At 42.3% G+C, this 12,169-nt stretch overlaps 4 protein-coding genes across 4 annotated transcripts; 2 read left to right on the top strand and 2 right to left on the bottom strand.

Annotated features, from left to right (window-relative positions):
• Positions 1-3,083: 3,083 nt before the first annotated feature.
• Positions 3,084-3,528, bottom strand: LOC106009622 (histone H2B type 1-C/E/F/G/I). Its single transcript, XM_087181859.1, has one exon. The coding sequence runs from the start codon at positions 3,490-3,492 to the stop codon at positions 3,112-3,114; it is 381 nt and encodes a 126-aa protein (XP_087037985.1). The 5' UTR covers positions 3,493-3,528; the 3' UTR covers positions 3,084-3,111.
• A 1,040-nt stretch (positions 3,529-4,568) lies between these two features.
• LOC101700900 (Histone H3.2) lies at positions 4,569-5,050 on the top strand. The gene has a single exon (XM_021260832.2). It carries the CDS (start codon positions 4,570-4,572, stop codon positions 4,978-4,980), a length of 411 nt encoding a protein of 136 aa, XP_021116491.2. The 5' UTR covers position 4,569; the 3' UTR covers positions 4,981-5,050.
• A 912-nt stretch (positions 5,051-5,962) lies between these two features.
• LOC110349750 (histone H4) lies at positions 5,963-6,394 on the top strand. Its single transcript, XM_021260491.2, has one exon. It carries the CDS (start codon positions 6,028-6,030, stop codon positions 6,337-6,339), a length of 312 nt encoding a protein of 103 aa, XP_021116150.1. The 5' UTR covers positions 5,963-6,027; the 3' UTR covers positions 6,340-6,394.
• A 4,317-nt stretch (positions 6,395-10,711) lies between these two features.
• Positions 10,712-11,126, bottom strand: LOC147826248 (histone H4). The gene has a single exon (XM_087181858.1). The coding sequence runs from the start codon at positions 11,082-11,084 to the stop codon at positions 10,773-10,775; it is 312 nt and encodes a 103-aa protein (XP_087037984.1). The 5' UTR covers positions 11,085-11,126; the 3' UTR covers positions 10,712-10,772.
• Between the last annotated feature and the right edge of the window lie 1,043 nt (positions 11,127-12,169).

The raw sequence follows: 12,169 nt of genomic DNA, 5'->3' as shown, positions 1-12,169 counted from the left end.
CAATTTTCCCAGGACCTGCACAAGGGACTGGAGGGCAATCTTTGCACATCAAGTGGCTGAAAACTCCACCTCAGATGATGGTAACAAAGCCACTGTCTGAACATGCATCCCATGCACAACCATGAGTTTCACTACTTAGACACGAATCACTGATTACTTTACCTCCAATCATTTTTTTGCACTTTTCAGACCATCCTATCCTTCTGTATTCCATACATACCTCCAAACCCTATCCTTGGAATGGAATAGGTGGATTTGAGCACTGGCTGTCATACCTTCAGGCTGGGTTCCTTTGTAAATAACCTTTTGCTTTTGCGAAACTCATTTCGTTGATTGGCTGCCTACTGTGCTGAGGGCAAAATGGGCCTGCTTAGGGAACAAGATAGTTTTTAATCCTTCTCAGGGCCCTTTCTCTCTCTCTCTCTTTTTTTTTTGGTACAGGAGATCGAACTCAGGACCTTGCACTTTCGAGGCAGGCAAGGTGCCACTGAACTAAATCCCTCCCCTGTCAGGGACCTTTATCTATTAAACAAAAATGATTACACTCAAGAGCCCTAGTCCATTCACCCAACTCTTCATGTGGGGAGGAGTCTTGGGCACATCTCATATCTCAGATTTTAGAATATTCTCCACTCACCTCTCCTGCTCCCCCTTGAACCCCTGAGGGGAGCTTCATTTTTTTCCCCATGTGACTATCAGGCTGCTCAAGATAATTGTCTTGGCCTGTTAGCTGGATGCAAGGATAAGATTACCAACATTACCCACGTTTATTGGATTTCTTTCTTAGTTACAAATACTATCTAGCCTTTCTCAAAGATGCCCCTGACGATATATATACATATATACTTTTTCAGATGAAGGGTTCCATTTACTATGATAGATTTATCTACCTTCCTATAACATTTTCCCAATCCCATCTGTCTACCAGGAAACAAATTCTCATTAGGTTATGTACCATCTTCCACCATAATTTTTTTTAATAAGACTCATGTGAAGTCATTATGGTGTTTAGGATGGCCTATATATTTTCAGTCTATTCTGAGAACTCTAAACAGCCAGTTTCAGAACTAAGTGAAAATGCTGGTACATTGAGTCAACCTACAATTCAGGCCTCTGCTGTGTTAAACCAAGAAGCTGTTCACACGAAAGGACCATTACAGGATTGCAGAAATGGATGCGAACATTTTAACTCCAATATAATATATATTTTTAGATGAACCATTAATGGGAGGCCAGCTCCTTGATGCAGGAAAGAACTGGATTCTCCCTTTAAAAATTTAAAGTAATTTTTTTATCAGTACATTATTGCAGTGCATAATAGTTACACTCATGGTGGGGAATTGGTATGTGTACCTAACACATCTCAATTCTTTTTCTTTCTTCCCCCCTCATTAGATTCACATAATTATCTTATAAATCCTAGTAAAGTTAATTGTTGTACATGCAAATTAACAGCCAGACTAACAGGCCAAAAACCATATAAAACATATAAAAGAATTATACTAAATGAAAGTTCACTTTTAGATACATCGTACAGGCTGGATTACGGTAACTTGTTTCTCTGTTTTCTTCTCCTGTCATTTATTTTGCACTTTATGTATGCATATATGGAGTTTCTCATGTAAAAGACATGCAATATTTAAGTTTGTGTGTCTGATTTACTTTACTTAACATTATGTTTTCAAGGTGCATCAATTTTCATTTTCCTACAAATGACTCCTATATTCTTCTTTATGGTGGAGTAGTGCTCGATTGTGTGTGTGTGTGTGTGTCTGTGTGTGTGTGTGTCTGTATATATATATATATATATATATATATATATATATATATACCACATTTTATTTATTCATTCATCTGTTCATGGACATACAGGCTGCTTCCAAGATTTACCTATTATAAACTGTGCTGCTATAAATATGGTCTGGATACATCATTATGGTATTAAAACAAACAACTCGTTCGGGAGGATACCTACAAGAAGAATAGCTGGATCAAATGGAATTTCGAGTTTCATTTTTCGAGGAGTCTCCATACTGACTTTCATGGTGGTTTTTACCAGCTTACACTTTCACCAACAGTGTAGGATTCCTTCCATACTCCCCTGCAGCCTCTCCAGCTTTTGTTACTGGTTGATTTCTTGAAGATAGTCATTCTTTCTGGAGTGAGATGGAGTCTGTGTTAATTTGCACTTCTGAAATGGGCAGCGACCCTGAACATTTTTTCACACATTTATTGGCCACATGTACTTTCTCTGACAAGTGTCTATTCATTTTGGATACTTGTTTTTTTTGGTTGGGTCTTTAAATTCGGAGTGGGTCTACTTGAGTTATGTATATATTCTAGTTATTAGTGGTTTGAGTAGCTGGCAATTTTTTTTTCTCATTCTGTAGATGGTTTCCTCTGCTGTGCAGCACTCTTTTAATTGGATGTGCGGATCTTCACCTTCTTGATCCTCAGCTCTTTGTGCTCGATGAAAAGAATTCAGTGAAGACACAGGCCACAGGCTGGGTTCAAGTATAGGTAGAATTTTCTCATTACATCTTCAAGTGAGAAGACAGTCAGGGAGTGCTACAAAGGCATTTCCCCCAAATGTGAGTTTGCTGCGAACTTCATGCACACTAAGCCACTCCAAGAAACTACGGTGGTTATATTTATTGACATTTATTAGGGGGTAACTTTGCAATATCAGTATCTCAAAAACGTCTTGCTTTTAGGTGCTGGGTGTTGTCAGGTGCCTTATCACCCAAGAATATAAATCAGGTTTCAGCCAAACAGGTTTTTAAAGAGTGCACCCTTCCCATTTTGAGCATAGGACATGGCATCCAGGAATGAATGCAGTGTACCCTGTAGCGATAGGAAAATCAGATGACTTAATATGCAAAGGAATGAACATAGTAAAACCTTTAAGTTTCATTGCGATACGTAGGATCACACCAGTTCTGACTATAAATGCTTAATTGGGAAAGCATGCCATTTTGAAACCGCCCTTTGCTTCTCAAGTCTGGTTATCTACCTATCAAAGCCATAGTAACACTTGGCATTAAAGCTCTTACTTGAAATTGTGGGTGGCTCTGAAAAGAGCCTTTGGGTTGCAGGGAGCGGCGGGTGCGCTCACTTGGAGCTGGTGTACTTGGTGACGGCCTTGGTGCCCTCGGATACGGCGTGCTTGGCCAGCTCACCTGGCAGCAGCAGCCGCACGGCCGTCTGGATCTCCCGCGACGTGATGGTCGAGCGCTTGTTGTAATGCGCCAGGCGCGACGCCTCGCCGGCGATGCGCTCGAAGATGTCGTTGACGAAGGAGTTCATGATGCCCATGGCCTTGGACGAGATGCCGGTGTCGGGGTGGACCTGCTTGAGCACCTTGTACACGTAGACGGAGTAGCTCTCCTTGCGGCTGCGCTTGCGCTTCTTGCCATCCTTCTTCTGGGCCTTAGTCACCGCCTTCTTGGAACCCTTCTTAGGAGCAGGGGCCGACTTCGCTGGTTCAGGCATAGCTGATAGAAAAGAAAAAAGTAGAATAGATAGTAGCACGGCTCAGGCCTGACTTTTGTAAGGGTTCTATGCAAATAGGGTGTAATGTTCCTGCAACCATGATTGGACCAGAGTAGCCAATAGAAGGCACTCATGCAAATAAGGGGAATTTCAAACTACTTTTTGATTGGCTGTTTACTTGGAAACCACACAATTCTTTTGTACATCGTTAGAAAAAAAATTATCAGTACTTATTTCAGAAGTTTAAAGTATTATGTTGTACTTCGTATGCACTTTTTTCTCTCCATAGATTCTTATCTCAATGAAAAAAATCTAGATGTAAATTTATGGCTGTTTCATGCCAAATTTTTTCTGGTGAAATTACCTGTGGACTACTTTTTTTTCGGTGCCAGGGATCGAACTCGGGCTCTTGCCTTTGCGAGGCAGGCGGCGGAACCACTGAGCTAAATCCCAGTCCCATCTGTAAGCTCCTTTTAAAACTACAAACTAAAGTTAGTTTTTCCATTATTAGGTAGTAGGAATAAATTCTTAAAAGGCTGATCAGTGTGGGCAGCAACCTTAAAGCTTTTTTTGGGAATCACAGAATTTTCACATCTTAACAGGGGTGAGACTAATGTTCTGTATTAAAAGTGCCCGGAAGTGATGCCAGTGGTTGTAGGAAAGTTTTAGTCTGTGAAAACCCTGGTACTATTGCTGGATAAGGCATTCCTTCAATCTAAGAAATTGTAAGGAAAATAAAGAACATCACTGATCTGGAGGAATGATGTCCAAAAACAGATTTTCTGGAACTTCCCAGATGGTTAAGAATGTTCATTTCCATCTCTTTCCATTTATCTTTAAATATTTGGACTGAGATATTGGTAGCTGTACTATGTATAGGGAAGACCGGAACTGGAAAACAGGATACATCCAAGAACGCTGCGATAGGTCGAAATTTTCAATTTGTGACCTGGTAGCCAATCGCAGGGCTCATGTTAGTTTTCAATTCCTGTCGCGGAGTTTAGAGCTCTGACCAATCAGTAGAACTTTGTCACTATAAAAAGGAGGAAAAAACTGTACTTATTTCCCTGTTTTAGGATGGCTCGGACCAAGCAAACTGCTCGCAAGTCCACAGGCGGCAAGGCCCCACGCAAGCAGCTAGCCACCAAGGCTGCCCGCAAGAGCGCGCCGGCCACTGGGGGCGTGAAGAAGCCGCACCGCTACCGGCCCGGCACTGTGGCGCTGCGTGAGATCCGCCGCTACCAGAAGTCCACCGAGCTGTTGATCCGCAAGCTGCCGTTCCAGCGCCTGGTTCGCGAGATCGCGCAGGACTTCAAGACCGACCTGCGCTTCCAGAGCTCTGCCGTCATGGCGCTGCAGGAGGCATCCGAGGCGTACTTGGTGGGGTTGTTCGAGGATACCAACCTGTGCGCCATCCACGCCAAGCGGGTCACCATCATGCCCAAGGACATCCAGCTGGCGCGTCGCATCCGTGGTGAAAGGGCATAAACTTGTAGTGTGTCTGATATCTGTAAACCCAAAGGCTCTTTTCAGAGCCACCTACAATTTCACTGAAAAGCGCTGGTTTGCCATGTCATCTTTTTCTTCGAGCCAGTTTTCATTGCTGACGGGGTGCAGCTACTGCATTGACCTCCCTGAATTTCGTACCATAGCTTATAGAGCACGCTTGGCTGGCTCAGGCGGTTGTGACCAGGTTTACTATCGTCTGAGCGGGCTCTGAACAATGCCTCTTGGCTTGTATGCGAGGTAATCCAAAAGAATATTAATCTATCCTTAAAGCTGTTTTACTCGAGCCTTTAGTTTTTTGTTAAAATTAAGGTGTCCATTCAGCGTGCTCACGTTTTCGGTAGCTTGACTGTCCAACTCACTTGTTTTGTGCAGAAGCGTCCCTTGTACGATTTGATCTGATGGCCACAAGCAGTGTACAGTACACATTCAAAACCTGACCTACAGTTGCCTGGGGTAAATCGACAAATTGTATAGGCGCCTTTAGAAACGTCCGCATTCTCGTCTGTGCTTTATGTCTTGTACATAACAGAATGGCTAAAATGAACTGAGAACCTGGTGCCATTTTGCTCACCAGTTACATTCATTTAAATACAGGTCATCAAACTTCCAAGTTTAAAACCAGCTGCTCATTCCAAGCTGAAAGCCTGGTTTTTGCACAGCTGTGTTGCTTGAAAATGACAAACTTACCTTTTTTTTGGCATTTGGGCAAGCCAAATATTACAAATAACCCAGGTACACATATGGAATGAGTAAAACTAACCATTTCATCATCAGGATACTTTTCTCTGTATATACTGTTACTTTCGTTCGGAGTCTTTAAAAACCAAAACAATCTCCCTATCACACTCTTTTAGGCCTTGCCCTGTGTCAATAGTGGGGCGGGGACCGATTAAGCTTTCCCGCCTTTTTTTGCTTGCAGTTTTCAAATAGGTCCGATACTTTGTTTTAAAATCTCATACAGTCTACAGGTACCAGAGACTTGAGAGGAGCGCTTTGGTTTTTCTATATAATATTTAGTATCTTTCGATGTCTGGACGTGGTAAGGGAGGTAAGGGCCTTGGTAAAGGCGGCGCCAAGCGCCACCGCAAGGTGCTGCGCGACAACATCCAAGGCATCACCAAGCCCGCCATCCGCCGCCTGGCCCGCCGCGGCGGTGTCAAGCGCATCTCTGGCCTCATCTATGAGGAGACGCGCGGGGTGCTGAAGGTCTTCCTGGAGAACGTGATCCGTGACGCCGTCACCTACACGGAGCACGCTAAGCGCAAGACGGTCACGGCCATGGACGTAGTCTACGCGCTCAAGCGCCAGGGACGCACGCTCTACGGCTTCGGAGGCTAAATTTTCCCTTGTAGACAAACATAAGCTAAAGGTCCTTTTCAGGGCCACCTCCCTTTTCTTCTAAGGAGCCAAAGCACTTAATGAAGATTCAGAGTTCTGTTCTGTGCTCTTAATGTAGACTCACTGTCCAGTAATGCGGCGTGATGGGTGTTGAAAATATTCCTAAAGCTGTTACTGCTATTTTGATCTTTTTTGGGTGTAAAGTGTCATAGGTGGTGCGAAGGAAGTATGGGTGTATGGGTGTATGGGTGTATGGGTGTATGGGTGTATGGGTTCATGGGTTAGAAATCAAATGGGCTGCTGAAGTTAGCACCAATACTTGAACAGCCGCACTACCACTTTTAAGACCACCGTTGATCTTGTTGAAAGACATTTTCCTCTAACTTAATGTTAAGGTTACCTCCCCAACAATTTTTTTACAGCTTTGTTCTATGGGGAGCCATTTTTACTAAGGTAATTTTTAGTAAAAGATGATAGATTTAGTAAGAGGTGATTGAAACTGTTAGCACCATTCTAACGTGTTCACTGTAATACAGATTAGAGCAAATATTGTCAATGAATCTTGAGACGGTAAAACCTTTCTAAAATATTTCTACACATTGGTATTACAAAAGCTCAAGTGTATTTTTTTCCTTTTTGAGACAGCGTCTCACTGTGTTCAGGTTGACCTTGAACTCTACCCTGGGCTGGAACTGGCATGGATACTCCTGTCTCAGTCTCCTGAGTGCTGAGATTATAAGTGTGCACCACCACATCTGGCTCACGGGTCATATGTATCTTTGCAGTGGGGAGTGGGCCGTTCTGTTAGCTAAATCAATTTATTTGGCACTATTATGTAAAAATATCAACCTTTGAATTTGTGCTTCTGGCTAGGTATTAAAAATTTGAAACCATTTTGACAAAGCTGTAATTGGAACCTAGTCATACTTCAATATGTTTTCAGAGTACGGGGATCGAGGAGCCAGTTAAACATCAGCATGAAAAGGAAAAAATCAACCCCAAAAGTGGCATATTATATATGATAATTGTCTTTTCACTTTTTTCCCCCTTTGCTACTGAAGATTGAACTCAGGTGCTTCAAACTGAGCTATATTCCTAGCTCTTATAAATTTTAAAATACAAATATTAACTCCAAAGCATTGCATTGTGTCTCTACAGAAAACACAAAAACAAAAGACAAACAGAAAAGAGACTTGTGGGAACTTGGATGTGGACCGATGTTAGATCATCTTAGAGACGTTTTTAATTTAAAGATTTGATATATTTAAATTGAGAGTTCCTTTGTTCATAGGGGTTATATGTTGAAGTATTTCAGGTCTAAATTTCGTGATGAACCATTTAAAATTTACATATAGACTGATACAGAAAAATGGTACTGTTGTATCTCTGTGCTAGATGATCAATACACTGAACTTTCACTTTTTTAATTGATTTTTTTAATGATAATAATTTCGAAAAAATACACAGATAACTTGTGTTAGAGAATCAATACCATCATGACAAAGGTCCTCAATATATGAGAATTTCAAAGACCTATTTGCCTGCGGAGAGGAGATGGAAGTACCAGGACACCCTGCTCCCTGATTCATGTTGTAAGGATGTATATTATTCCATCTGCTACTTAATCAACAGTCAGAGGGAAGGGTTACGGGGACAGAGCACTGGAGGCAATGTTCGAAACTGTATAAAGGACAGTTAGTAGTTTAATGCAGCAGAGTGGATAACATACATGAAGGATGAGGCAAGTGCGGCACTTACCTGTGGAAGAAGCCCCTCTTGTAGATGGAGAAGAACTAACATGCTGTATTCCCCATGCTAACAGGATGTGTGACATGATGCAGGAACATTACGTCGAATGTTAGCAACCAGGAATGAGTCAGATTAACTTATTACCTCTAGTGGGGTGAGATACCAGACTCTTCACAGACCCTCACACAGAGAAGACAGGAGATAGAGACCAGCGTGTTTTCCAAGTCTAACCCTCACTAGCTGCCTGCTTCAAATATTGGCACTATCAGGCCCAGAACAAATGCTATCTTTTTAAATCTCAGAGTATATTTTGTTCTACTTCCTTCCTGTACAAACTTCCTTCCTTTCAAGCTCTGTTTGAAATGGAGTCAATTTCATGTACATGCCATAGAATTTATATGAAGTCTAAGTATTGTATCTAGAATTGTAGACCCAGAGAACTGAGGACTTCAGACCTTGACAGAGGCTACAGAGACATTAAAGTGAGATAGATGAAGAGAAGGCTGTGCTCTTTCTTCTAAATATCTGCTTAATTGCTATCCATCCATTTGCTGGCCAGTTATGGTTAAATTACTCAGAATAACAGGATTTAAGAAGTGCATTTCTCCAAATCTTATGGTTTTGTTCTTAATTGCTTTGCTATCTTGATACTACTGGTGAAATGCTTGATCATAATCTGTTCATAACATTGTAGATAAGAGTTTTGTTTAAAAAAAGGGAGTTGGGTCTCTTTTAGGGATATTTTCTATTTTTATTGGTAAACATTTATGCCCTGAGGAAGGCCTTCCTACAAGTTTCAAATGAGAGCAAACTGAATGCACATATAGAACTTCAGAGCACATTTTTATGTGTTACAGAGAAACTGCATTGATAATTCCATGCATTCATTCCATGCCATTCCATTGTTTTAATATATTCACTAAATTATTTTCATTACTCATAAATACTTCAAAATCTGCATTTAAAAAAGTTTGCAGTAGATGGTTGGCAGTCACAACTTTGACATTTATGTAATGGAAAATAGTAAGGGATGAGATTGTGGTAGGGGGCGAGACACACTTTTAAGGAAGGGGATGATTTGCATAAAAGTTTCTTAATGGTCCACGTTGCCTAACTTCATTCACCCATTCATGCAGTCTTTGCACAAACATTTAAGTACATTAGAAGTGCCATGTATTTTTTCAGGTCCTGAGGATAGCAAATGAAGATACTGTCTAAAGAAGACCTAAAAAATATTTGGAGGAGGCAACCATGACTCTTCTACAAACGTTCTAAGTGTTCAGTAGCTGTAGTCAGAAAAAAGAATTGTGCGGGCTGTATAGAAACATATATGGACCGTGCTTTGGTTAGCTTGAGGAAACCTTAGGTAGTGACTGCACCTGGGAGAACGAGATAAAGTTCTCCTGAAAGAAACGCGTGCAGAACCCCCAAAGGATTTGAGGGCTTCTTGTGGAAGAAACTATGTACTTCAGGGATTACTAATAAAAGTTCCATGTGTGACAAGGTGTTCAGTACATTCAACTTCACAGTCCATGATTGGGTGCGAGGTTGTGGAGGCAGGCGGGTGTCAGAGAAGGTTCAAGAGTTGAGGTGACGTTTTGCAAATATTGTTAGACTCAGTAGTTTATTGTGGCAGAGATGAGAGGACCAAGTTTGTAAGTGGCTCAAACCTCTGATGACAGTGGGAAAGATCAAAAATGTTCATAAATCAGGTAGCATATAAGGAGTCTGTGATTGGTTACACTAGGGTATTGAAATAGGGCATTAGTTAAGGTGATGGGAGAACTGATATATTCAGTTCTATTCAGTACCTGGATGTCTCACCATTTAAAGCACACTCTGGACGAGAGGACACACGCAGGATTTGAGTTAATAATGCAAAGCATTGTAAAAATCACAAAAGATTACAAGCCAGAAAAACGAAGTGAAAACAGGATAAAAAAACAGGATCTAGATAAATCAGAAAATACTGTGAAAACCTTGAAATGTTAAGAGTAATAAACAAGACCAGTGTGTGGATTTGACAATGTAGTCGTTTCCAAGTGGCAGGAATATTTTCAAATATTGCCAAATCAGTTAAAACAGGTGCACATCTAATACCGGGATTACCTGACCCTTAAAGGTTTCTTATGGCGAACAGTTTGGCAACGATCTTGGGCTACAGTAAGCAATGTTCACAAGAGACAAAGTGCTAGTAGTTTGCTTAAGTACTCCTGGGATTGCTCGGGTAACCGAAAATATCTCCTCGCCTCCACATGTACAGTGCAGTAGCGGTGAGGCCCATCCATCAAGATAAGCAACCCTTGGAACAGTATGGTTATAGAACTAAAGGCCATAGCTGCAGGCAGTGATGAAGCACAGTATTTAGCTCCTTTCATCTGCCTCACTGATGTCTCCACCCACGTGGCCTTTGGGTCTTTGTTTTGCACAGCCGAGGCGCCATGTTTGTGCCAGGAAAGCGGGGAGACTAGTTTCAAAGGCTGCAATAAAGAAATGGACCGGGTATTTAGCTCAGTGGTTCCGGCACCTACTTTGCATGCGCAAGGACCAAAGTTTGATCCCCTGTACCGACAACAAGAGAGAAGAAATCCCCTTTGTAATTTAGTGCATCAGCCTCTTATAATTATGTGGTGGCCCTGAAAAGGACCTTTGATGAATGAGATCGGGTTGAATCCTAGGGAGGCTTAGCCGCCAAAGCCGTAGAGCGTGCGTCCCTGGCGTTTGAGGGCATAGACCACGTCCATGGCCGTGACCGTCTTGCGCTTGGCGTGCTCCGTGTAGGTGACGGCGTCACGGATCACGTTCTCCAGGAAGACCTTCAGTACCCCGCGCGTCTCCTCGTAGATAAGGCCGGAGATGCGCTTGACACCGCCGCGGCGTGCCAGGCGACGGATGGCGGGCTTGGTGATGCCCTGGATGTTGTCGCGCAGCACCTTGCGGTGGCGCTTGGCGCCGCCTTTACCAAGGCCCTTACCTCCCTTGCCACGTCCAGACATAGCGAGCAGTTGTGAAGAGATCAACACTGCAAAATGCAATCGCTGCAGTTCCTTATATAACCCTTTTGCGGACCTTCTTGAGAACTGCACCGTGCGGGCGGGAAGAACCCGCTGTTCCCGCCTCTCCACCCTACTGGCTGTGCGTGCAGTTGTCTAGAGAAGGGAAAGGGGCGGAGACGGGAGGGACGTGAGAGTCAGGCTCTCAGACTTTCTCTTTGTTTTGAGTTGCTTGCTGGTTTCTGTGTCTTGTAGGAGGCCTAAGGATTCTAAGAATTGGTGTCTGTGAGGCTCCTACTTAGTCTTATCATTTGCAAAAGGAGGCTATACATTGGCCTACGACATACCGAGACTATTAATTTTTTAGGGAGAAGATTCTTTGAAATTGCAAGGACTGTCCTTAACTTGTACAACCTACCGACCACAAATATGTTTGATAAGGCTATGTACACATACCTTGTTTTCAGTACTTTTGATCCAGGACCTCTGCGAAGGGGATTCCGTGTTAAATTTCCCATTATTTGCTTTTCAATTCATCAGTTATCATTTGCAGTCTAGTGATGAAAATCCCAGGCCTGGAGATCTGACTCTTAGTAAATGGTACTGCTGGTCCTGATTATTGAGTGTTGTGATCTTGCCGCATGCCATTGAGTCTATGCCAGTAGAACACTAGTGGGTACATAGAGATGAATAAGAGTTGCAAATTCACACAATTAACAAAAATAACAGCAAAAACATCCTGTGAAATGTTAGAGTAAAAGGAATAAGTACATGCTGTACTCCCAAATCATTACTTGATATGTGTACACAAATTCCAGCATTTACACGTTGGGAACATTCATATTCAGTGTTCTACATACTGGAGAGGCAATTTTTTAAAAAATTGCTTCTCTGTTGGTGCTTACCTTATAGGCGGGACAAATTATTCATTTTCTGGGTTTAGAGTCTATCTGATTTAGATGAGGCCCAGTTACCTGCAGGCTAAGAAACATTGATCTTCCTTTCCACAAAGGTGTCATGCAAGCTGGATTCCATCATTCCTTCATTCAGCAATTTAGTGTCTGCAACACACCAGCCAACAATGGTGT

Source organism: Heterocephalus glaber, unplaced genomic scaffold (assembly GCF_053883595.1).
Source record: "Heterocephalus glaber isolate CG9 unplaced genomic scaffold, H.glaber_assembly_v1.0 deba00001472, whole genome shotgun sequence".
Lineage (NCBI taxonomy): Eukaryota > Metazoa > Chordata > Mammalia > Rodentia > Bathyergidae > Heterocephalus > Heterocephalus glaber.
The sequence above is the reverse complement of the archived record's forward strand: the minus strand, read 5'-3'. Positions and strand labels throughout refer to the sequence as shown.

Bases quoted from the DNA above. Each gene is read 5' to 3' on its own strand.
- LOC106009622 (XM_087181859.1), bottom strand. From the start codon at position 3,492: ATGCCTGAACCAGCGAAGTCGGCCCCTGCTCCTAAGAAGGGTTCCAAG.
- LOC101700900 (XM_021260832.2), top strand. From the start codon at position 4,570: ATGGCTCGGACCAAGCAAACTGCTCGCAAGTCCACAGGCGGCAAGGCC.
- LOC110349750 (XM_021260491.2), top strand. From the start codon at position 6,028: ATGTCTGGACGTGGTAAGGGAGGTAAGGGCCTTGGTAAAGGCGGCGCC.
- LOC147826248 (XM_087181858.1), bottom strand. From the start codon at position 11,084: ATGTCTGGACGTGGCAAGGGAGGTAAGGGCCTTGGTAAAGGCGGCGCC.